Source organism: Mixophyes fleayi, chromosome 1, assembly GCF_038048845.1.
Source record: "Mixophyes fleayi isolate aMixFle1 chromosome 1, aMixFle1.hap1, whole genome shotgun sequence".
Lineage (NCBI taxonomy): Eukaryota > Metazoa > Chordata > Amphibia > Anura > Limnodynastidae > Mixophyes > Mixophyes fleayi.
Genome location: NC_134402.1, coordinates 339,566,395 through 339,591,182, shown reverse-complemented (window position 1 = coordinate 339,591,182; position 24,788 = coordinate 339,566,395). Strand labels below are relative to the sequence as shown.

Genomic DNA, 24,788 nt, shown 5'->3' with positions numbered 1-24,788 from the left:
TGGTAAAAGTGTGGACCCAGGACCAGGAGGCCATCCGGCAGAGCTGGTTGTCCGCAGAAGCCCAATTCCGCGCAGTGCAAGAGGCCCCCACCGACCGGGTGGAATGTGCAGAAATGCATGTTTATGGCAGCCCCGTTTATGGGAATCGAACAGGACAAAAAGAGTCTGTACATCAAATTCATGAAGTCCGCTGAACATAAACACGTAAAATTCTGACCACGTCCAGATAATATAAAATGCGTCCTGGAACACCAAGACCACAATATTCGTGATTGATGTAGAAGCCCAAAAACCACCTTTGATTGAAAGTTCGGTAAGTCCATAGCACCGGCCTATCCGAGTGGAAGATAAATAGTTTTCTCCAGGAAAGGACCCCAATCTCCAACACTCTGAGTCGACACGAAACGTAACCTTCCATGTCAAGAACCTGAGGTCTGCCGACAGTAAGGGTTCAAGAGGGAGGCATGGAGAGCACCAAATTCAGATTCCAGGGCAGAACATGGAGAGGCTGAATGTGCAGAACCCCCTGCAAAAAGGTCAGAATGTCTTGCATGAACGCCAGACACATTTGGAAGTATACAGATAGTGCAGAGACTTGAATCTTCAATGATTCCAAGCGGAGGCCGGCATCCAGACCATCTTGGAGAAAGACCAGTAGCCAGGAGAAGTAAAAGATAGCCGTGTGGTGGACCCGTCTTTCACACCACTTAATGTAGGTGCGCCAGATCCTGTGATAAACGCGAGCCGAAACTGGCTTCCGAGCCCTTGGACCGCCAGGGGATGGCTTCAAAAGCCTTGCTGTTAAAGCCAACCGAGGCAGGCCCTGATGCCGAAATGAGCACTGAAGTAGGAGGTCATCGCGAAGTGGCAGACGAGTCACCTGGCCCACTGCCATGAATAGAATTATCTGCATACCAGACCCTGCGTGGCCAATTGGGAGCCACCAATATAACTGGAAGCCCGTCTTGTTTGACGCACCGGAGGACGCAGGGAACCGGTGAAATGGGAGGGAAGAGATAACCCAATCGGAATTCCCAGTGCATTGTCATAATATCCACTGCGACCAAGTCCCTGGCCCTTGAGCAGTACCTGGAAACCCGCTGGTTGTGCCTGGATGCCATGAGATCAATATCCGGGAGACCCCACTTCCGGACCACATCTGAAAGACCTCCAGATGGAGTGACCACTCCCCCGGGCTTACTGCATGGCGACTTATATAGTCGGTCTCCCACTTTTGAATGCCTGGAATTAACACGGGGGGACAAACTGTTCCACCCGAGACAAGATTTGAACGGTTACCTTTGTCCCTGTACTCTTTAGCCCGCCTTGCTTGATGACATACGCCACAGCCATGGCGTTGTGTGATAAGAGGCAGACCGATGACCCCTGGACCCTCGTAGGACCATCATCAGCATGGCCTTTAATTCCAGAATGTTTATGAGGAGGGAGGCCTCCTGTACTGTCCAAAGGCCATGAAGACGTAGATGAAGTACCACTGCGCCCCAGCCTCTCAGGCTGGCATCCGTGGGGACGATGATCCAGGACCATGGGGCAAAGGACTTACCCTCACCCAGGTGGTCCCCGACCATCCACCACTGGAAGGATAACAAAGCCTCGGGAACAACCTAATTGGTTGGGATTCCAAGTGGTAAGGCGAGCCTGACCATTTCGTTAGTAGAGCCCACTGGAAGCATCTGGAGAAGAACCTTCCGTAGGGGATTGTCTTGCAGGTCGAAACCATTTCCCCCCGAATAGCCTCATTCAGAGGAGCATGGAGGGCCTGTGGCTGACCAGAACCCAGATCGCTGTGTCTTGTACAGGTCAAAACCTTGTCCTCTGGATTGAAGATTTTCTGCATACTGGTGTCCATAATGAGGCCGAGGAAAGTAATCCACTGGCTTGGTATTATCTTTGATTTTTGAAGATTTATGATCCAACCATGGAGCTCCAAAACCCTGATGATGAGGACTAGGTGGTGACGCAGAAGCTGATGTGAGGGAACCTTGATCAGCAGGTTGTCCAGGTAGGGCACTATTCTCACCCCCATGGAATGAAGACAAGCAGCCATGACTGCCACAAGTTTTGTGAATAATTTGGAGAGGCAAAAGTGGATTGCCATGAACTAATAGTGGGCTGCTCCTACCGCGAAGCGGAGAAATGTCTGGTGTTCTTCTCATATTGGGATATTGCGATAGGAAGGTAGGCATCTCAATTGTCTACAGATGCCAGGAATTCTCCCACTTCCAACTCATTTATAACCAAATGAGGAGACTACATCCGAAATCTGTCCACCCTCAGGTGCAGATTTAGAGTCTTTTGCTTCAAAATGGGCCAGAAGGAGCCATCCGGCTTGGGAACCAAGAACAGGTTGAAGTAGAATTCCTGGCGTCTGACTAACTGGGACCTGGCAGAAGATCCCTACTGAAAGAATTGATGCAGTGTATCGTCCGTCTTCTTGTCTGGTCAACGGGCAAGGATGTTGTGAAAAAATGACAAGGGGCCCGACTGGAGAGATCTATTACATATCCCCTTGTCATGATCCCCTGAATCTAGGGATCAGGAGAGGACTATGTCCACTGTTCTGTGAATATCCCCAGACACCTGCCCACTCATGCAGCCGCAAGGAGAGAAGGGCGAATCAGGCTGCCGTTTTTTCTGGAAGCTTGGCGGGATGCCTGTTGGAGAATGAAGACCTTCCTCTGTGGAGTGGCATATGGATCCAAAAGGTCAGCATCTGCAAGCCTGACTGACGGAGGAGCCCCCCCCCCCCCCCCACCCCAAAAGGGCAGTGGAAAAGAGCTGAACCACCGTACCCGAGATTTAGACACACTGACAGGCAGAAATGTACTTTAACCACCTGTAGCCTGACAAATAATTTGATCTAATTTTAAGCCGAAAATTACTGAGCCAGAAACAAGAAAGGGCCTTCAGGGATCTTTTAGATTCGTCATTGGCTTCCCAGGACCAAAGCCAAAAGAGTTCTTCTAGCTGCCACTGCAGAAGCAGACACCAAAGAGGACATTGAGGCTGCCTCATACTAGTTTCCTGAAGCATCTTAGGTTCAGAGCAAGAAAATGCAGGTCAGAATCCTGTGTAATCCCGTTGTCAGTTGGTTAGCTCAAGATTCCATGGCCCTCGCAACCCACACTGATAACAGCATGGGTCTAAAAGGAGGCTCCGGCTGCCACGTAGATGGATTTTATAAATCCTTCCACTTTCCAGTCTGTGCCACCCTGAAGGGTGGCTGTGTCTGGTACTGGAATACTTCGTACTGTGTGCGGCGCTGTGGATACCTTGTTGCGCCTAACAAATAAATGATAATAATAATAATACTGGAAGCGTTGTGTGTCATGCCAGTCGTGCCACTGGCATATCCACTCTTGATATTTGTTCACAACGGGCGAGGTCATCCGGCTGTAGTGGGTAGATGGTGATGAACCTCCGTGGTACCAATACCATACGGTAGAGATGTACCCAGGCTGATTCCGCAATTTCCTTCAATTACGCTGAAGGGGGGAGGGGGGGGGGGAAGGGGAAACAGACCTTGGACCACTGCTCTGGGCTTATCTATGTGCAGGAGGTCTAGGGCGTGCCGTACTGCCAGGACAAGGTCCTCAATGCCCTGATTCCTGCGAGAATCCAGGTCAGAGACCTGTGGGGAGTCTGATTCATCCAAGAGTTAAGGGGAACTCTTCAGACGATCTCTCTGAATCAGAGACCGATGATTAGCTTTGTGTCGCTTATTTCTGGACAGGGGTGGACTCGGCAAGTCCAGGATCCAGTTTAATCTTTCAATTTTTCTCACTAAGGATGTGGACCATGCAGGTTCCATAATGGTGGGCCTTGGAGAGCGAGAGAAGATGAAGAACCAGCAGGTCCTAAATCTGCGCTCTCGTTTACCTCTGGTGGCAGTATCGCTGCTGGGGGTGCCACCGCTACAGGCTTAGAGGGGGACCCTGCAGACAGCGTTGGAATCTCTGCTGTATCAAAGCCCTACTACTAAACTACAGATTAATCTGTAATTAAGTAAATAAAAGTAATTAAGAAACAAGAAAGAAAAATCTTTCAGCTAAAGAAGTCCAACTACTTGGGCACTTACAGTACACTGGGGAGCAACAGGGAGGTGCAGAAGGGAGGGGGGTCTGTCAGCATGTCACAATTAACAAGTTAACTAGTTAAGTGCCAAACTCCACAGTCCCCTCATACAACCCATGGTAGCAGTGTCCCCCAGATTAGATGAGAGAATTAGAGACAGTGAAAGGCTAATCAATGCAGAAATAGAACAACCATAATAATGAAAGAAGGACTTGACATAAATAGGTAGATGAAATTGAACTCAACAGTCAAACAAGTTAAGTAGCTAGACAAGAGAAAAGGATAGGTAGATTGGATTGATAAAATAACCATTTGTCAATGTGGCAGGTCCCCATTCCCCTTACATGTGCAGTGAGAAATGTTTTAACGTACTTTGTTAACACAATATTAAAATAGAATAAAGTGTACATTAATGTTTGAAATTAGACTTTCAGTGCTACGGTGCAAAGTACATAAGGGAACTGTCCTGGTTGTATTGCTGGATTAGTGAGCCTTTTTAAAATGGATGTTTAATATAATGATGTAGTTTTGACGTAGGACAGCCACAGCATGTATTGGGTGATTATGGCATGTTAATTAGCCTGAGCCAGACAGCATAAGCAAAAAAGATGTGCTGCAGCAACTACATACCCCATCCCCAGAGACAAGCAGCTCCTAGTGCTAGTTAAGTGTCCGGCTGTGGAACTATGGCCACTATATGTAGAGTTACGGCCACTAGTTGACCGTTATATTGTATTACATGACATCCAGACCCTCACCAAATGTATGACACATACAGACTTTAACAGAAATCCAGAGAGATTAGAACATAATAAACTGTACAAGTCTAAAACACAACAGTACCATGTTCTCTAATAATGTAGCTGAACATGGGGATAAGTATGTGTTTCCCAAAAACATAGACACTTACCTTTCATATTATACAGTGTATCTCTGAGCATCTTAAACATTGCAACGTAGAGAGGATCACTAAACGTTTTATAATAAAGATCAGCATTGGGATTTGCCTAAAACCAATAAAATATAAATAAAAAATAACATAAGACACATTCCAAGAAATAGGTTTTAGTTAAATTATGTAGAAAGAGGAAAGAAATAATCTGGATAGCAATAAAAAAAATATTTAAGCACAACACTAACACACATTTGTAAAACATGGCAAAATCCGGACAAGTGTTGTTATGAAATAAAAGTGTTAAAATCAGCCACTGAATATAGTTCTTTCAGAGTAGTTTAAAGCCAATAATTAACAAGATAAATACTCATAATAGAGTCATCATCATCATCATCTATTTATATAGCGCCACTAATTCCACAGCGCTGTACAGAGAACTCATTCACATCAGTCCCTGCTCCATTAGAGCTTACAGTCTAAATTCTACTAGATATCTTTTAGCAAGACCCAAATGTGAACTATTTTTATTTAAATCTCTTTCCTTAACAAAGATACCCCTGTCCTTCAGAGTAATACATGAGAAAGACGATAGAGAGGTACTGATGCTGCAGATTTCTAGTCTTGCAGAGATAGAACAGCAGCCAGATGTTTTCCTAAGCATATAGCTGCTATTCTATCTGAAATGTGGTAACACTATCAGTAATATATGACTTAAAGGGGACTATAAATAGACAAAATATATTAAACTGTAATCTATCATTACTGTATTTATGTATAAGTTGTTAAATGCCTCAAGCTGCTATTTTAATAAACAAATCAGATACTTTTAACACACACACACACACACACCAGGGGGTAAATATATCATCCTCCGATTTATGCAAGTCGCCAGAAATCGGCGACTTTGCAGAGAAAATTTAAAGCGGCGATGGCTTGTAAAGACAAGTCTGTGTCCTGGCATGCAAATCATAAACTGCTGCCCATTTCGAATATTCTTATTGTATCACTCGGTGGAACCATAAATAATGATTTGCATATGTTACTCATTGAGTGTCTTCTGATATTTTCGGGTTTTTTTTACACTTCATTTGTATAAAATATCATTGTTGCCAACTTTGCCTTTACAAGCCATCGCTGCTTTCAATTTTCACTGCAAAGTCGCCGATTTCTGGCGACCTGCATGAATCGGAGGACGATACATTTACCCCCAGGAGTGGCTGCACATGTTTGAGTACAGAGAAGAAAAAAAAGTAGCAGAGAACATATACAAAATATGCATAGTCAGCTAAGTGTCAGACAGAAATACTCTGTCCATATGACAAACTCAGAAAGGGGAAAAATATTAAAAAAAGCATTGCTCATATAACCCCATTATGTGTTAATAAACTGAAGATGGGATGGGAGGGGAAGAGGAGAAAGGGAGGGAAGAAGGAAGTTGCTCAGACCCTAATCAATGTACCTTAAAATAAAACTTAAAACTAGTTGACCAACTAAAATATATTTTCCTCCATTCCACATTAGAATACCTTATATTAAGGTTTACTACCAGTCATATTTACTTTATAACCCACCTTTCCAGAAGAGCCGGCTGGATGCCAGGGAGGAAAGGAACCACAGCAGTGGTCCCTGGCCAGCTTTCCCGGTTCACCTCCCATTTGTAACCGATTATTGTGTTTTATAGCATTTGCTAGAACTGCTGTCATAGTATAATATTCAATTATAGGTAACAAGTGGGCACGTGATGCTGGAAAGCATAACAGCTTACAGAGGGTTGGAAACTGTGCAGAGCCTTGGTAGTCATCACTGGGCCATGGTTAGAAGTCAATTATGGCTGTCAAATAAGAGGATTTTTATACCTACGTTAAATCCGTTTCTCCGATTCCATCTGGGGACACTGCTACCATGAGTTGTATGAGAGGAGTTGGCACTTAAATAGTTAACTAACTGTTCAATATAACTGTTGACAGAACTCCTCACCTCTGCAACCCTTGTAGCTCCTCAGTGTAATTGAAAAGTACAAAGGGCCAGAAACAACATGCAACCAGTAAACAACAGAAGAGCTAAAAGGAAGGGAACGCAGTGTCCCCCCACATGAAATAAGAGAAACGTATTTAACATAAGTATAAAAATCCTCTTTTCTCTTTAATCCTATCTGGGGGGATACTGCTACCATGGGAACATACAAAAGCAGCCCTCTTAAGAGAGGGAATGCTCTGTCAACCTAGCATGCAAAAACTTGTGGCCAAAACACGCATCAGGAGACCAAAAACACTAAAAAGGTGGATAGAGGACCAGGTGGTCACCTGGCAGAGCCCCATTGCTCTCAGCCCAAGAGCCCACCAAGTGCATGGAATGAGTGGGCAAAACGACCAGGCACAGAATGATCGGAATGAACATAAGGCTGACCAATAGTGCAAGTAATACACCTAGCGATGGTTTGTTTTGTAGCCAGCCAACTGACCGGGAACATGATCACCTGAGGTAGATGAAACACAGCCTTGTCATTATGAACACCAGATAAGACAAACACCAAGAAAAAGCACCAAGTTCCCAGTCACCCCTCTTGGAAGCGATAGCGATGAGAAAGAACACTGTCCATGTCAGGAAACTGAGCTCCACCAACTCCAGTGGTTCAAAGGAGAATCAGAAGGTCCTCAAAAACCAAGTTCAGATACCAAGGCGCCGTTGGTGACACATAAGGGGGCTAGATGAAATGATCCCCTTAGAGGAAGGTCTACACATCTGGAATCCATGCCAGCTTCTTTTGGAAAGATTAAAAGGGCCGACACCTGCACCTTCCAGGAGCAAAGTCGAAGGCTCACAGACAATCCATCTAGTAATAAAGCAAGGAACTAGAACAGTCAAAGACTGCCATTAGGACAGGTCCGTCGCTTGCACCAACGGACGTAGGTTTGCATACTCTGTGGGAATTCTGAGTGGAGACCGGCTTCCAGGTCTTCAACATGGGTGAAGACAATCCATTGCACCTCCAGAGGCTGGCTTCAACAGTCACACCATGAAAGCCAGCAGTGAGGATACCACCCTTAGCTGGGATGGCAGTTACCCTCTGTGGGATTCAACTCATTTGGGTAGACCAGAATATATCCAAAATAAGACTTTATTACGACAGCACGCCACCACAAGACGTTCACAAGTTACAGGGTAAATGGTAGCATGTATCCTCCAGCAGCCTCTTGCAATCAGCACTCCAAAATAATAATCTCTGTCTCTTTCAGAGTCTTACCCTCCTGCAATATTACCACTACCGATTAGCAAACAGTTATAGTGTCGCCCAGCCTGGGTTACTAGCTCACACCGACCCTGTCCTGGTAGGGTTTCCTCCAGGTGCACCACGATGCCTGGCCCAGAGTCCTTTTTGTTGATGTCTTGCACACCAGAATCCTCCAAGGTAGAATAGCCCCCTTGACCTTCTGCTCTCCCTATATTCTTCCCTGTATACACAGCAAATGGGGTCAAATGTCTCAAACCTCCCCCTTACAGTAGGGACACTTTAGCTGCTAGACATACTGTCCCTGTTACCTTGATTATACAATAGAATGGCTTAACTCAATTAGCTATTTTGGCTGGATACACTGAACATGGGGTTACAATATTACAGCAGGGAATGACACTGCACGCTTACATGAAACAATAAGACTTTTGACACATTGTATCAGCAGTGTTACACCATCTGAATCTGTAATACATTTTGATACAATAACATGTATATTGATACATTTCCCAATGCTATTTCACCCAATATATTACTGTGGAGACACATTGCATATAATTTAGAAATTCTAACCTCATTACCTCTCAGATTACCTGTTGACCTAGCTAATTAACATTGGCTGCCAGCTAGTTTACTCAGACATTGTTCTGATTACAAACCAAACCTAAGCTGCCCCTCATAACTAGCTAACACTAGCAAAATGACTGCTGTTGTCCTGTTATTTTCACACAGTATGGCAATATTCTTTATATTTATAATACATACAATATTGCAGGTAATAGCAAAATGTGCCTAATAACATGAAATAATAATACACATAATACACTGATGCTCTGGTGTGTGTATATATATATATATATATATATATATATATATATACACACACACACTGGGCCAAGGATTAAAAAGTACATTAAACCGTGAGAAGCAGGTGATAAATACAAAGTTCTCAGTCCAGTAGCACCCCGTTTCCACAGACCAGCCAAGGAAGGTCCTGGTGCCAAAAAGGACCCTGTAGCAGAAAGTAGTCATAAGGAGGTCAACGACACCCCAGATCCACCTCCATATGCAGGATGTCTGTGTACGAGGCCCAGCAAGGGCCAGTTGGGGTCGATCAGGGTCACTGGCAGTCAGACACCCCCCAATTGATCAGACGGAGAACCTGAGGAAGCAACGGATGGGAAAGGGGGTGGGGGGGGGGGAAAGACAACAGGTAGCCCAAGCAGAACTCCCATGGCATGATCAGGACAACCACAGCAGATGCCAAGAGCTCCTTAGTCTTGGAACAGAACCTGGCCAGACGTCATGAGGTCTACGTCTGGAAGACCCCACTTCTGGACCAACAAACGGAACACCTCCAAGTGCAGAGACAATTCCCCTGGGAGCACTGCTGAGGTAGTCGGCCTTCCAATTTTCCATCACCGGGAGAAACTGGTCTGTCCAGGACAACATCCAGCTAGCCTCTTACATCATGCTGGCATTCCTGGTGCCGCCCTGCCAAACGACATACACCCCTGCCGTGGCATTGTGTGACTGAAGGTGGACAGGGGCACTATGATGGAGTGCCTGAGCCTCTTGAAGTGCTAGCAGCATGGCTCGGAGCTCCAAGATGTTTATCAGGAAAGACAGTTCCAGAGCTGACCAGAGATCTTGGAGGCTGTGGTGAAGAACGACTGCTCCCCATCCCAGAAGGCTGGCATCCGTGGTGACAAGCATCCAGGACCATGGGGCCAAGGACTTGCCCACTGTCAAGAGATCCTCCACCAGCCACCAATGGAGAGAGGGTCTTAACTTGGGCAACAACCAGAGAGTCTGAGAAGCCATTGGAAATAGGGATCCTGACCAAGAGGACCAGAGCTCCCATAAGACGGAAATTGATCAGAGAAGGGACTATGCATACTCCCAATGAACGCAACCGTGTGGCCACGACTGCTATGATCCGAGGGCTAGGAAGTAGGTTTGAATAGAAATCCTCTGCCTTACTGGAACATGGAAGATAACATCCGCGGAAAGAAGTCAAGAGGTCGACTGGAACATAGCCATTTGTTACACTTCATCGTGCAGAAGCATGGTGGAGAAAAAGAGGTGAGAGAGGGTCGACCTTGAAGGGCCATCATATAACCTTGCTGCATGATCCCCTTGATCCACCTTGTTAGAGGAAACAGCCCAATGGTCCCAGAAAGAACAGCCTCGAGGTGGAAGGGGGTAGCCCCGTCAGACTGTGGGCTTGTCAGGGATTTTTAGGACGTGGATGCCTCATGGAACAGAAGAGTGATCTCTGGAAGACTTTCCACGGGTAGCAGAGCCATCTCGAAAGGTCTGACGGAAGGGGCCAAACCTAGATCAACGTGGTTTGATAGTATTAACAGAAACGGTGGTACTATTACCGCTCGAAGCCTGCCAGATCATGTATACCAGCTTCGGACCAAAAAGAAGCTAGCCCACATAATCCAAGGACTTCTTCGATTCCACATCAGCACCTAATGAACGCAACCATACCGTCCTCCTGCAATGGCTGATGCAGAGACAGAGGAAGAGACAGATGTTGCATTCTGAGATGCCTCATAGTAGTACCCTGAGGCTTCCTTCAGATGCAGTGCCAGGGAGGCAAGTCAGTATCCTGCAGACAGTCCGCAAGCCGGTCTGACGAGGTCTCCATCCCTCTAGCCACCCAAGCTAAAGAAAGCATGGACCTAATCGAAGTGTCTGTTGCTATATAATGGATTTTAAGAAACGCTCTACTGTAGTGTCTTCCACAAGTGCAGGTCAAGTCAGGTACAAGGAGATTGGTATATCAGGCCAAACGTGTGAATGGTGTATCCACCCTAGGTACCTGTTCCCACCAGAATACTCATCCACCTGTAAAGGATACAGGCTAAGAAAACAATGCTGATCACAATGAAACCTGTATAAAATAAAAGTGCAAACTAAAGATGAAAACAAGAGAATAGCTGCAGTGCTGCCAGAAATAAGCCCAACTCCTTGGGCACTTAACAAAACACTGAGGAGCTACAAGGGGTTGCAGAGGTGAGGAGTTCTGTTGAATAGTTAGTTAACTATTTAAGTGCCAACTTATAGTGCCCTCATACAACCCCATGGTAGCAGTGTTACCTAGATTGGATGAAAGAAATTAATAATAGGTATTCTAAGAAGGTGTTTGGGAAGGTAAGTACATTATAGGTGGCAGATCTCTTTAAGTTTGTTTCATATGTATAGAAACCCATGATCTTCCTTAGTTAGTATTCCCATGACGCTTATGAAGGAGAAAGTGCATAGTTTTAAACAGTACCTCTGTAACTTCAGTGATCAGACAATCCAATGAACTCAAGACAGGCTCTGCCACGATCTGCTTCACCTACAGGGAAACAAATAGGAGTTCAAAGTCATGATCAACACTAGAGAAAAGCCTAATGTGACTGAAAGCCAAAAATTATATATAATGAATAAGATCAACTAAACCAAGATATAGCTGCAACAGTAAACTACATAACAATATTAATTAAACTAGCCTTAGAAATAACTTGGCAAAAATTTCAGAATCAAGTACCGAAACGCTGTTTGTGTTTCAGTGCTGACTAAAAATGTAACATTTTATCCGTTCTAAATACATTTTAAAATAGTTTCTCTACACATACCAAGATTCAGTCTGTTTGTGATCTACTGGGCAAGTCCTATTTATAATAATATAGGAGGAGAAATAAAAGATGTCATGTGATACTAAGTGCTCAAAAATATAGGGAGAAAATGTATCTTAATAGTGCTAGTACCTATGTGTCTTGATATGTGGACAACACATTGTAAAAATATGACAAATTCGTATGATTTATGGAACCTCCTCATTAAAATGTTTGGTAATACACAAGAAATATATTTGGTAAAGATCAATTGAAACAATATTGATATTCTATTAGTGCATTTCCCAAACAGTGAAGCACCCTCATAGGCAGATTTTAAGGATGCTCTCATGTCAACAGCGATTAATTAATGAGTGGCTACAACCGTGCCACAGTGACTCATACAAAAAGATTATGGTTATCTGTACTGGATTTTAAAGATCATCACTAATAGACCATCCTGTATAAAGCGTTGTTGCAGGATTACTATTTTCGGTAAGAATGAATGAAAAGCAAAGAGTGGTAATGATCATGTGACTTTACCATGCACAGTAGTTGACGCAGTGTTTCCTGGGGGATGTCAAACTCCTTGTTGCTGACACCAGTGAAAAGAGGGGAGACGGAGAAGCTGGAGCTTATAGTCGTGAGGTAATAATCTGGATCTACTGCGCTGCCATCAGGCAGATAGGAGCCTATGAGAATGGTAAATACTGCATTTAAAAATGGACGCCAAATAGTGTTTGTTTTTATATGCATAACAGCAGCACATTTATTCAAATGTAATCAAATAAAACAACAAAGACAGAAAATATAGAAGTCAAAATACATGGGTGTACTCAATATGACAACCATAGTTCAAACCAAAAGACAAGGTTATGTGCGGTATACTAAATAAAATCAGTCCTCCAGTATTTATTAGTGGGGTTAAAACGTTTGGATTAGAAAATAGATTACATTAATTAATTAATTTGTGTATAATATATACTGTGTCTTCTGTGTTGGTGTGTTCGATTTAAAGAACAATTAAAGCCAGTATTTAGCATTAATATTTATCAAAAGCTGTATATTACTGAGCTGAATAATATAACTGAAATACCTGATTTGATAATACTTAAACAAAGAACTAAAAAGTCCCTCATGCGGGATGCCATGTTAGGAGGGAGGAGCTTCTCTAACTCAGCAGGCACAGTGTGTGACAGTTTGATAGACTTGCTTTGCAGAAATACACTGTGTAGATTGATGAATTCATACACAGGGGCAGAGCCAGTGATGTCACAGTATCTCAAACTACTGCATTCTCAGCGACTGGTTTCAGATCGCATTAGGACACTACCCTAAAGATGTGGGAGAATCTACAGCTGTCTGTAATGGAGAAGCGAGGTAAAAAGTTTTAACAGAGCTGTTGTGTAATATTAAGAGGACATTGAACAAAGTAATTTAAGTTCATCCTTCATTTCTGAACATTTAAAGTTTAGGGTTAAGTGGTCCTTTAAATAGGTAGACCACATGATGTGTAAGAAACAGGATCTGCACCAATAATATGCAAATGAGATATTGAACTACCTATGAATAATGCTGATAAACAACTCTCGTAAACAACTAATCGAGAGAGTTTTACAAAGGATCACATAAGATAGTTACATGTGATTAGACAGGTAACAACATCTGTAAAGCATCAAATAAGTATATGTCTAGATGACAGTGTTAAAAACAGAAAATAACTTCTAAAGTCTCCCAAAACACAGAAGTATGTCTCATTTCTTTTTAAAGTATGGCAATGTTGCTGATTGTGTTCCATGTCTTATATTTATCTATGGGTGAAATTACCATTAATTTGGAAATGTCTGCAGGAGAATAAAGGACACATTGAAAAAGGTAAACATTTCTGAAGATGTAAAGGGCCATCCTTTATTTCATTATGTCAATGCAAGAAACCTGTTGAATATAATCCCCATGTTGTACAGACCTGCATAATCTGTTGATGTTTTATATAAAAAAAAAAAAAATATTAAAAATGAGGATTAGAGAAGAAGTTCTGGCCACAATCTGCTACCTTACCTTCGAAGTACTGAATGGAGGACCCTGCAGGAGATCCAGGGGGAGGGACAATACGATCAGGGCTAACCTGCAAAGAAAAAGTAAGGCTACAGCTGAACATAATTATTCTAAATTCAGTTCATTTATTAATACATAACTGTAAATTAGGGGAAAATAAATATATTACAGTTAACGCAGTATTCATTTGAAGATGGGGAAACAGCCCACTAATGCCAATCCTAATGTGAAACATAAGCTGCTCACATACACAGTGATTTGAATGCACAGTTTGGTGTCTGTTGGCTGTGCGTGTGCGCTCCGTGTCATTCTTAACAAGACCAATAAGATTGGGGCCACCTGAAAATCAGGTCAGCCGACTGCAGCTATTGATCTTCATGTATATGGGCAGCCTTAAATCCAGCTCTTTTCTATTTCTCTAAGGTTTTCTAATTGGGAAAGTCAAAAGCCTAAGAAATATCTAGAGAACAACAGAGGGGGACCGTTTTACTAATTAACAACACAATCCGGAGTATGGCATTAACAAATTCTTAAGTTACTAGATGTAAAAATGTGATGTAATTGAAGCAATACACTGTTATTGTCAACATTATTGTCACTTTGAACATATTGGTAAGAACATACTAGTGAAATGCTGGCTCTTGACATGCAAGATATTTCACATGATGGTCCTCTGTCAATATGTAGGTGAAAATGTTTGTGTGTCCATAACCTCCTCAGCAGATTGTGTCAAAAATGAGTTTGCGTGTGTACCTGTGACCCGCTAGATACACTGCTAGTCTTTCTCTTCAGTGAGTCCCCTTGACACACAGACAGCAACGAGTTTGGGAGAATGGATCGAAAATCATTGAAGGAGCGTCTACGAATCCCTTCCAGCTCTTCTGGAGCTTTCAAAGACTGAGGAGAGGCCTTGGGAAAGAGCTTGGACAGGAGAGATTCTTCTGTGTTGCTGTATCTTCCGAATGCCCGGGAGATACCAATCAAACACGGCACTGCATACTTGCACAGATATTCTGCATGGAAAAAATGCAAAACAATATTTAGTACGTTTCATCAAATGCTGCTTGTTTTCTAAAGACAATAGATCAACACTTAGTCTGACAGACTCCTGTATGTGCATGGGCCGCATTCCCTGGCGATTGTATCCTGATGTGACCCTCTGTAAGCCTAGACCACCACTGCCAGACAAGGGATCTAGTGGCGGGATGAGGAATCATTCTAGTCCTGTGATCATTACACACAGCGATCAAAGTGGAGTCTGTTTTCTAAATGCGTTTAGTATGTGGTGAGCATTTCCATGCAGAGTGCAAAGGTCCTAATAAATAGATTGGAGACCTGTATAAGACCCCCCACCCTATGCAATATGCTACAAAATGATGACCATTTCTTCTCTATTGGAAAAATAAATATATATAATTAAATAATATTTGTATCATTAGAATAATACAAGTTATCTCCGGTGAACCCGAGGCACCACAAAATGCAAAACCTGTTCTGGCCATTAAGATGCAAAAGTACCTCTGGTCATGAAATGGTTAAATAATAATAATAAAAAAAAAAAAGGTATTTACAGTATCTAATACTACAGATACTGTAGAAACAGATATACTGAATCTCCCAAGAGAATGAATGGGTAGCAAAATGCTTACATATTGGCACCCTTCCACTTATTTTAAATAACTTACAATTTCCTCAAAAGATAAATTGAAATTAACAGCAGCACTTGGGCTCCACAATTCTCTCTCCATTAATATACAGAACCTTTGTTTTTAAATCTGAATTTAATACATTGTATCGTTTTAAATAAACATATTAGAAGAAATGGCAGTGACAAAATTATTGACACCCTAGAGCTAATACTTGGTAGCACATCCTTTGGGTGAAATAACTACAAATCAACCGCTTCTTATAGCCAAGGATGAGCATCCTGCACCTCTCCACTGGCAGTTTGGTCCATATTTCCCAGGTTTCTTGTCCCAACTGCTGTTTTCAGATCTCTCCATAACTGTTCTATGGGATTTAGACCTGGCCACTTCAGAACAATCCAGCATTTTGTCTTGAACCATTCTTGGGTGCTAAAAGATCCCTGACCTTAGACACAGACCCAGCTCTGACACTGGGTTCAACACTGCACCCCAAAATGGATGGGCAAACTCCAGATTTCATGATGCCATGCACACATTCAAAACACCTAGAGCCAGATGCAGCACAGGAACCCCAAACGGTCACTGAATCTCCTCCATCTTTGACTGTAGGGAAGATGTTCTTTTCTTTGAAAGCATCCTTTTTCTTTCTGTAAACATAGGGATGATGCACTTTACCAAACACTCTAATTTGATCTCATCTGTCAAAGGACATTCTCACAGACGGAATTTGGCTTCTTCAGGGGAGTTCTGGAAAGCTCCGGTCAGGATTTCTTAGAAGTCTCTGTCAGCAGTGGTGGTCACCTACCATATAAACCCCTTTCACTCCATTGGCAATGGATGGTGTGAGTGAAATTGTCGTTCCTTTTGTCTGAAGGTCAGATTGAATCTGTTTGAAAGCTGACTAAGGTGCTTTCTCCACCATTCGAATAATCACATGCTGCAATCTTCAAACAAGATTTCCCTTGCAGCCTTAAACTTCATAATGTTCTAGTGGAAACTAGAACGTGGAGGTCTCTGGAGATTGATTTTTAGGCTTGAGATTGTCCATGCTGGGCTACAATCTTCTGTCTGACCTCCTCAAACAATTATGTCTATCCTTTCCCCATGGTCACTATAGTACATACAGTGACACAAAACAGGAGAATGAGTCTTTTTCTCTACTCTAGCTTGTTTAATGAGTGATTTTTATATTGCAAGCACCTGCAACTGAAAACCTGATTTGAAATCCAATTATATCTAACGAATTCTAAAAGGTGCCAATAATTGTGCCTGGCCCACTTAAGGATTTCTGTGTGGGATAAGCTGTAAGCCATGACTTAGTACATTTTTCTGATTTTTCGTTTATTCCACTGCAAACCAAAGAATGTGCATTCCAAAATATTTGTTTGAATTTCAACAATAGAAGAAATGGTGCATTATTATAAACAACTCCAAGGGTGCCCATCCATATTCTTAGCCACAAATGTATGTGACATTTTAAGTCTCTGTACACTGAAAAGTTACCTTTGTCTGTGATCTGTGGGGACTGGCACATTCCGAGCAGACATTGCATCACATCCAGGATTGTCTCCAGTATCTAAAGGCAAACACATATAATCTATTAAAGCAATGGGGGGGAATATGAGCACATGCAAAACAAAAACAAAAACAAAAAAAACACACACACCAAAGTATGTACATGCATGCACGCACGTAATATAATATAATATAAATATATCTCCCAAGAAAAAAAAAGTACCGGCTCCGAAAAATACCTTTATAGATGTCTCCTGTGCAGAATAAATCTACAATACTATTATTGAAAGATTTTTGAGCCACTTCTGTAACCCCTCCTGAAATTAACCCCTTACACTACTTTGTGATGTCCCAGGGTCCCCAGCTGTTCCATGCTTCCTGTAGAGAACGGAGGGGGGAGATTGATTGTAGCTACAGCCCCCTCACCTGTATCCTGGATAGCCGTAACCCACCTGCCTACACTTTAAGACCAATGAATAACAGCTTTACTGCAATATCAACAATATACAATAAACAGTATACATATTTACAATGAGCTACAATGGCCCCTTATCCACATGTAATTAGACACTGCACTTGTACTCTGGTGAGCTGGGGAACAAAACCAGAGCTATAAAAGTACATGTTATAAACCACATATTGTGAGAAACGAGGGACAGGCTGGTTAAGGTGTTTTCAAACTCGTTTTGTCACACCATCAATGACACCATAAATTCCCCAGTCTCCCAATCTCATTACCTTCACTTTAGATAAAATTTTAGTAGCATCTTGATTATCAAAAGAGCGTATAATGGCAATATTTCTAGTCTCCAATCATCTCCCGTCTGGACTGCTGCAACCTCCTTTTATCGGGCAATCTCCTCACTGATCTATCCTTGCTTCAACCTATCTTAAATACTGCAGCTAGACTGATCTTCCTCTCTCGCCGCTTCACATTTGCTGCACCACTTTGTAAATCCTACACTGGCTTCCAGTGTTCTCCAGAAATGAAATTACTCAACCTTACTTACAAAACCCTCAACTTCACCCCTTCATACATTTCAAATTTCATCTCAAAATACTCCCGCTCACCGTCTTAGATCTACCTCTGATCTTTGCCTCATCTCAGGTAACCACCTCGCACTCCAGTCTACCAAATTTCTCATCTGCAGCTACCCACTTATAGAACTCCTTACCACGCCAAATCAGACTCCACTACAGCCTTCAATTCTTTTAAACGCTCTCTGAACACCCATCTCTCTATTAGCGCTTGAACTACTCCCACTTATACTACCGATAATAAGCACCCTCCCACGCTGAGCCACACTCGCTCCTCTTGTTTTGCCTGTGGCCTCTGCCAATTAGAGTTTACATTCTAATTCTCTCATGAGCAGGGGCCTCCCTATCATTTGTTTTCAAGTCTACATTTATTTTGTCTACCTTGTATGTCCCTGTTTTATGCATGTCCCATTTTCCCGACAGTCAGACGCTACAGGGCAATGTGGTGCCTTACAAATTAAGAATAAGAAGAAGTTGCGACACAAATAATACAATGTCAAATTCATTCATACCACAACAAATAAAAAAAAAAGTTATTGTTGTTTAACAAGCAACAAAAAAAAAAATGTCTGTTCATGAAGCTACAATCTGCTGCAGTCATTAAGGTTTAAGCACCTTTAATTTGACAGAAATATTTTGTTACTCTAGTGTCTAATTCACGTATGAACCTATCCTTAAGCCACACACAACAACAACTTGTGGAGTATGGGCCAAATGAATGGGCTTGTACCTATATGTACACACATTATGGCCAAATTGGGAAGATCTAGACACCAACCACATTCAAGCAAATATATTATAAATCAAATTTCACAATTCACACCCATACATTTTCCAAATCTTTGTATTATCACAGTTTGATATTGTTTTCTCTCTTTATGGCAAAACTTACACCTTATATAGTGGCTGCCCACATATAATATACAACATATTGTATATATCTCTATGAATTAAGGTTGATAGTTTAAATGTCTTTTTAAACTTACTCGCTGTAATATTTAATACCAAACACCAAATCACTGATAAGTTTAACTTGCAATACCATGGCTAACCACATGGTTTGTTGCTGAGTTGTTGTAAATATATGAAATCACAGTGAGACTGCAGTTTACACTGCGTAAATAACAATTACACCATTTTAAATGAATGAATCGGTAGCATATTTGGTCCGAGTGGACACAACGGTTGCTCACTTACAAAAGATATGATGAGGAGCAGGGCGATGAGGGTTGCAGTAAAAAGAAGTGTCACCACCAGTCCAAGAGGCAACCTGCCCCATAATGAACAGCACAGGGGATCATCAAAAAAAAAACAACCTGATATGGGATAGACTTTATTTGACTAGTGGAGGTTATTTACAGATGGCAAAATGGTTGCTCTGCAGCACAAATATAGCTTTATTAGCGCAATTGCGCCTTGATTTCCCACAGATGCTCATAGGTCTGTAAAGCAAAAATAAATAAAAGGACAGCGTTCCCCTTTTGCGGCACTAGACAGCCTCAGCTGCTTTTCACTAGAGCAGGGATACCACAAGCATGGGAGCAAACTGCTATACTAACACACAGGCTGGTCAGTATAGAGCTGGTGCAATCCCTTCCCGAGGCAATCAGCCCTATACTGAAAAGCACTGGGGCTCATCCTGACCTGCCTGGGGTATGGGGTCCAGTATAATAGACAAACCCCTGTCAATCTTAGAAAAAGAGTTAAAATAAACACAAACAAGGTGCCATCTGGTGGAATAAATATGTATTGCAGCGAAATTAAATTTCACATATTAAGGAAACATCACTTTCATGTCAAGCGTGTTTTCCAAACAGTCAATGCACGCTGCATGAATGAACTCGTGTTTTGATAAATGTATACACGTGTATATAACTGAAGGCCTTAACTACTCTCAGCACTAGTGGCCCCACAGACTTCCAACTTTAGAACAATTTAATATTTGCATTGTGGGCCCACAGAAACCTGCAGTCATTTTTTTCATGTCTGTATTCAGACACTGAAGCTCTTTTGCTGATTGTGCTTCTATCCCAGGTTTCAGCTGTTTGTATGCTACAGTTCTATTGGGTTTAGTTCTCAGTAGAAGCACACCGAAGTTAGGGGTGTTTCTAGTGTTCTATACTGTATTTTACACTTCCCTTCTCCAAGTATACAAAAGATTCAGGACAATATTGAACCATAATAAAAACAACCAAGAAGGCGCTGATGTGCAAATAAATATATTTATAATAAATCACAGATCCCCACTACTGATGACACCTAAAACAATAATGGAGCAAACACAGTTCTAATCACTATGGGACAATACCTTTAACAAAAAGTTAAAAACTCTTCCTGTAATCCTTATACGGCCAAACAATTAAACAACATGTATGTTGGACAGGAAAGAAATAAGCCTGAGACAATGACAGGGATAAAAGATTCCAGAATTGTTCCAGGATGAGTTTTTAACACATTGGGGTAAATTGATCAAGCTATGGGTTTGAAAAAGTAGTGATGTTGCCTATAGCAACCAATCAGGTTCTAGTTATCATTTATTTAGTACATTCTACAAAATGATAACTAGTATCTGGTTGGCTACTATAGGCAACATCTCCACTTTTTCCAAAACGCAACTTGATATATTTCCTATTGTGTCCAAATTAAAAGGAGTATTAACATCAGACTCTAGATCTAGTTGGACATGATCATATGAATTTATCAATTTGTGCACCATACAAATATTTATATTGTATTTATATTTTGTGAACATCAAATATTTTTCCTTTTTGCTGACGGTATTATTCCCAGTGATTAGGACTCTGTTTGCTCCATTATTGTTTTGAAGGCGTCAGCAGTAGTTAGGGATCTGTCATTTATTACACATATTTTAATAAACATATTATTTTATTTGCATGTCAGCACATTCTTTGGTTATTTTTATTATTGTTTGTAGACAGGGATCAGTATACTGTTTTTTTTATAACAGCAGATTGCCTAGACACTATTTTACAAGTATATTAATCGTAGTGCCTGATATTTTCTTTTTTTTTTGGAAACAATATTGAACCAGGTTCAAAAGCATAATTTGAGTGGTACAATTACACAGGTTCACCTAAATAACATCTATTCTGTAAATTTAACTTCTGGAATCAATACTAAAGTCACAGAGAAACAAGGACTCAAACAAAAAAATAAAACCCAAGCATATCTTACCTGTCCTCTGAAGGTCACATCCCTATGAGCAACATCTGACAGTAAGGTAACCAGGCAGAAGCTGAAGGTCTCTGCCACTGGAAGTGTACCTGTCACACATAAGATGGACAGGAAAAGTGAATAATATTAATAATTCCCCTCAAATGATCTGACATTGCAAAGGTAAATGCAGATGGCAACCTGCCAGAGCTCTCCATAATAAAGGGTCAGATTACACTCATCTACACAAAACTCAATTGTTATTACATGAAATCTTCAGAAGTATGTAATCCAATTAATTTGGTTTCAACTAGTCATCATCCTCCCTGAAACATAATTTCATATTTTATTTACTACTCTGTTCTTTGGAATCATCTAAATTTCTTATTTAATGTTAGCTGTAACAGGTCCGACAAAGCCGAGTCTGCATGAAGAAGCTGAAAGATGACCCTGGCTCTTTGACCAATATTGGAAATGACACTTATACAGACACATAGATAGAAGCCTATGTACCGGTGACAGTACTAGAACACAAACCCTGACATGTGACTGACAAGTGTACTCTAATCTAAAGCCTATAATATGAATAGAAAAATAAAAAGGCAAACTGACATGGTTGCCTGGGTGTCCAGCACTACATGTAGGAATATCATTTCATATTTCAAAATATTACAGGATCACTTTGCAGCTCTCTCACAATATTTTGTTAGGTGAAGCACCCCTATGTCACACAATTCCCAAGGAGAGGAGGACCATTAGGGCTTTGGACTGGACCATGCAAACTGGAGAAGGCAGCATTATCCCCCACCATCTGCTATGTTCAAATAGAATGCGATGGAAGAATATAATAGGAACAGCTACAAGAGAATAAATTATTTTTGCTCACAACAATAAGGGCATGGACACCATGTATTTACTTGAGGTATAGTGCATTTAAAAGAAAGAAAATTGGTTACTTTTGTTTGATGAGGGCCTAACTGCAAAAATTAAGACATTTACAAAACTGGAACGCTCTGTAAAGACACAAAATCATTCACAGAGGAAGAATGTATATTTGGGGATAAACTTACCTTTGCCTTTCCGAGCTGTGCTCTCCTCTATCCACTGTACCTTTGGAAGACCTCTCAGAAGCCTCAGAAGGTGTGGAACAATATTTTCTTTGTGCTAAAAATACATATAAACAGATTATTGTATACAACAAGTAATAGTTTGCCTTCTATGTAACGGATAGCTTTCTCATCTTTAAATTTAAAGGACATCCATGTTAATTTATCAAGATGACTGCAATTTAAAAACAGAAAGTAGCTGTTAAATCAGTAATACCGGATCAATGGAAATAGAGGGAACCGCCCCCCATTTCTTTGCTAAAGAACCAGATCTGACATTTTATGTGAAAAATCATAATGGTAGGTTAATTGGCTGCTAACAAATTGACCCTAGTCTGTAAGCCCCAATGGGGCAGGGACTGATGCGAGTTCTCTCTACAGCGCTGCGGAATTAGTGGCACTATATAAATAAATGGTAATAATAATGGTAATAATAAGGCAAGATTTCCCCATCTATTCCCAAACCATCCATCTTTCTCATAACTCCCAACATGCACATGTTGCTTTAATGGCAAACTCCACTCAATATCGTGCACATATAAACATGAACATAGGGTTATTACAAATGCTGCTCAGTACAGAAAAGCACCCAGCCCACCAATGCTGCTTTAAAACCCAGAATCTAAAGGCAGACATGACTAGCGACACTGATTGACCACTGAGTGCTATTAAGTGGAGAAAATGAATGTTGCTGCCATCAGCACTGGGCTCAGTTTGTAAAGGAGACTTAAGGGTATATTTACTAAACCGTGGATTTTAAAGAGTGGAGATGTTGCCTAGAGCAACCAATCAGATTCTAGCTATGATTTTGTAGAATGTACTAAATAAATAACTAGAATCTGATTGGATGGCATATAAGCAACATCTCCACTTTTTCAAACCTGTAGTTTAGTAAATTTAGCTCTGAGCGTTAGATAACCAGAAGACGCTCATGGAAGCTGATTTTTAATAACGGATACTAGAAAACTTAGTGTTTGAAACCTGACAATTAAAAATAAACCATCAACGTTTTAGGTGGACATGTTATATGTAGTCTCCTCCAAATGTCAAAGCTTTTTAACAAGAGTGGGATTATATGTATTTTTCCAACAAGGTGCAATCATTCATACTTAAATCATGTGGTTGTTGCTAAAGTCAAGCAAGTAAGATAGATAGATACCTGGAGATCAGACTCAACCAGGAATATACCCAAAGCAATAAGTGCGTCTCTGCGCCTCTCGTCTAGCTGGAACACTCCTTGGAAATCAACGGGACACATACACAGCAGTTTGTGCACCTGTAGAGAAAAAAATAATAATTGTCTTTTCTTTTAATTCGTACAAAGACCCACAGAAAAAAGTCTGGTGAAAACTTAAAATACGTTATCATTTTCTTTAGAGTGATACAATGCATGAGATAAACAGAGGAATATGGAATAGCCAACTTGCTTATTTACCTGCTTCTGTTTGTCTAAGAAAGAAGAATATAAATGTATTCCTAATTTCACAGTAGATCTAAAGAACAGTGTCCTGAGCCATTTATACAAAAATTAGTGTACATGTATAAACAGTAAATATAAAATCAAGACACCCAGTTAATGCAACACATGGGTAAAGGAAACTAGTCACAGTGACAGATAATTGTATTCAATACACAAAATAGGTCATCAAACACATCACTGGTAAAACTATACAGATTAAATATAAATTAAACACTTGTCCAAAATACCACTAAATTATTCAGAATGCAGCAGATCACAAACACCATAAAACCAATGAAAGCATTAGAAACTGTCCTAGAATGACTAAGCATGCAAAACATCATTTGAATGTAATGTAAGAAATTTGCCAAGTGTGGTCTAGGCAAATACATATGACAGTTTATAATTTGAGCAGGAGCACAACTAGAAATAACAAGGCAAAAAAAGGTTGAACAAAAGCAATGGGCCAGATTTCTCCCACATGCTATGTAAGCTTAGTCCATCACACAAACCAGACTCAAGTTACACAGCAAGGCAGCCATGTCTTTCTCACCCTCTCAGGGCATTTTCCCATCTACTTAGTGCTTTCACATTATAAAGAATAATTCTTTACTTTAAAAACATAATTCATATTGCTCTTTTTAGGAGTAAATCAAAGCCAATACTGTAGGCAAAAAAATATTTTTTAACTATGCTTTCTACCATTTATTTTTTTTACTTTTGTCACTAGGTAACAGTATTCAAATTTATTTATTGATGTAGTTGATCATTTTGGTATATGTGCAATCTCTTAGGTAGTAACCCTAACAAGAACTTTTACACAGTTTCTGATATTACCAACAGATACTGGGCATTATTGGCAAATTCATTATCAACAGCAAAATTCAAATAAAACATTTGGAATAAATCTAACATAAAATATATTTTTCAAAGCCCAGAATTCAGTGTTATGCGTCAAA

General features: G+C 41.0%; 1 protein-coding gene across 2 annotated transcripts in view; it reads right to left on the bottom strand.

The window, feature by feature from the left end:
* PI4KA (phosphatidylinositol 4-kinase alpha) overlaps positions 1 to 24,788 on the bottom strand; it is a 119,171-nt gene that overhangs the window by 90,072 nt on the left and 4,311 nt on the right. For both annotated transcript variants that reach the window (XM_075216171.1, XM_075216180.1), the window contains exons 2-10: positions 23,530 to 23,646; positions 22,335 to 22,428; positions 21,286 to 21,374; positions 17,041 to 17,113; positions 14,645 to 14,904; positions 13,895 to 13,961; positions 12,380 to 12,528; positions 11,512 to 11,577; positions 5,006 to 5,102 (exon numbers count right to left, since the gene is read on the bottom strand). In XM_075216171.1, the coding sequence (XP_075072272.1) occupies positions 5,006 to 5,102; positions 11,512 to 11,577; positions 12,380 to 12,528; positions 13,895 to 13,961; positions 14,645 to 14,904; positions 17,041 to 17,113; positions 21,286 to 21,374; positions 22,335 to 22,428; positions 23,530 to 23,646 (1,012 nt within the window). The remainder of the gene's footprint in view (positions 1 to 5,005; positions 5,103 to 11,511; positions 11,578 to 12,379; positions 12,529 to 13,894; positions 13,962 to 14,644; positions 14,905 to 17,040; positions 17,114 to 21,285; positions 21,375 to 22,334; positions 22,429 to 23,529; positions 23,647 to 24,788) is intronic.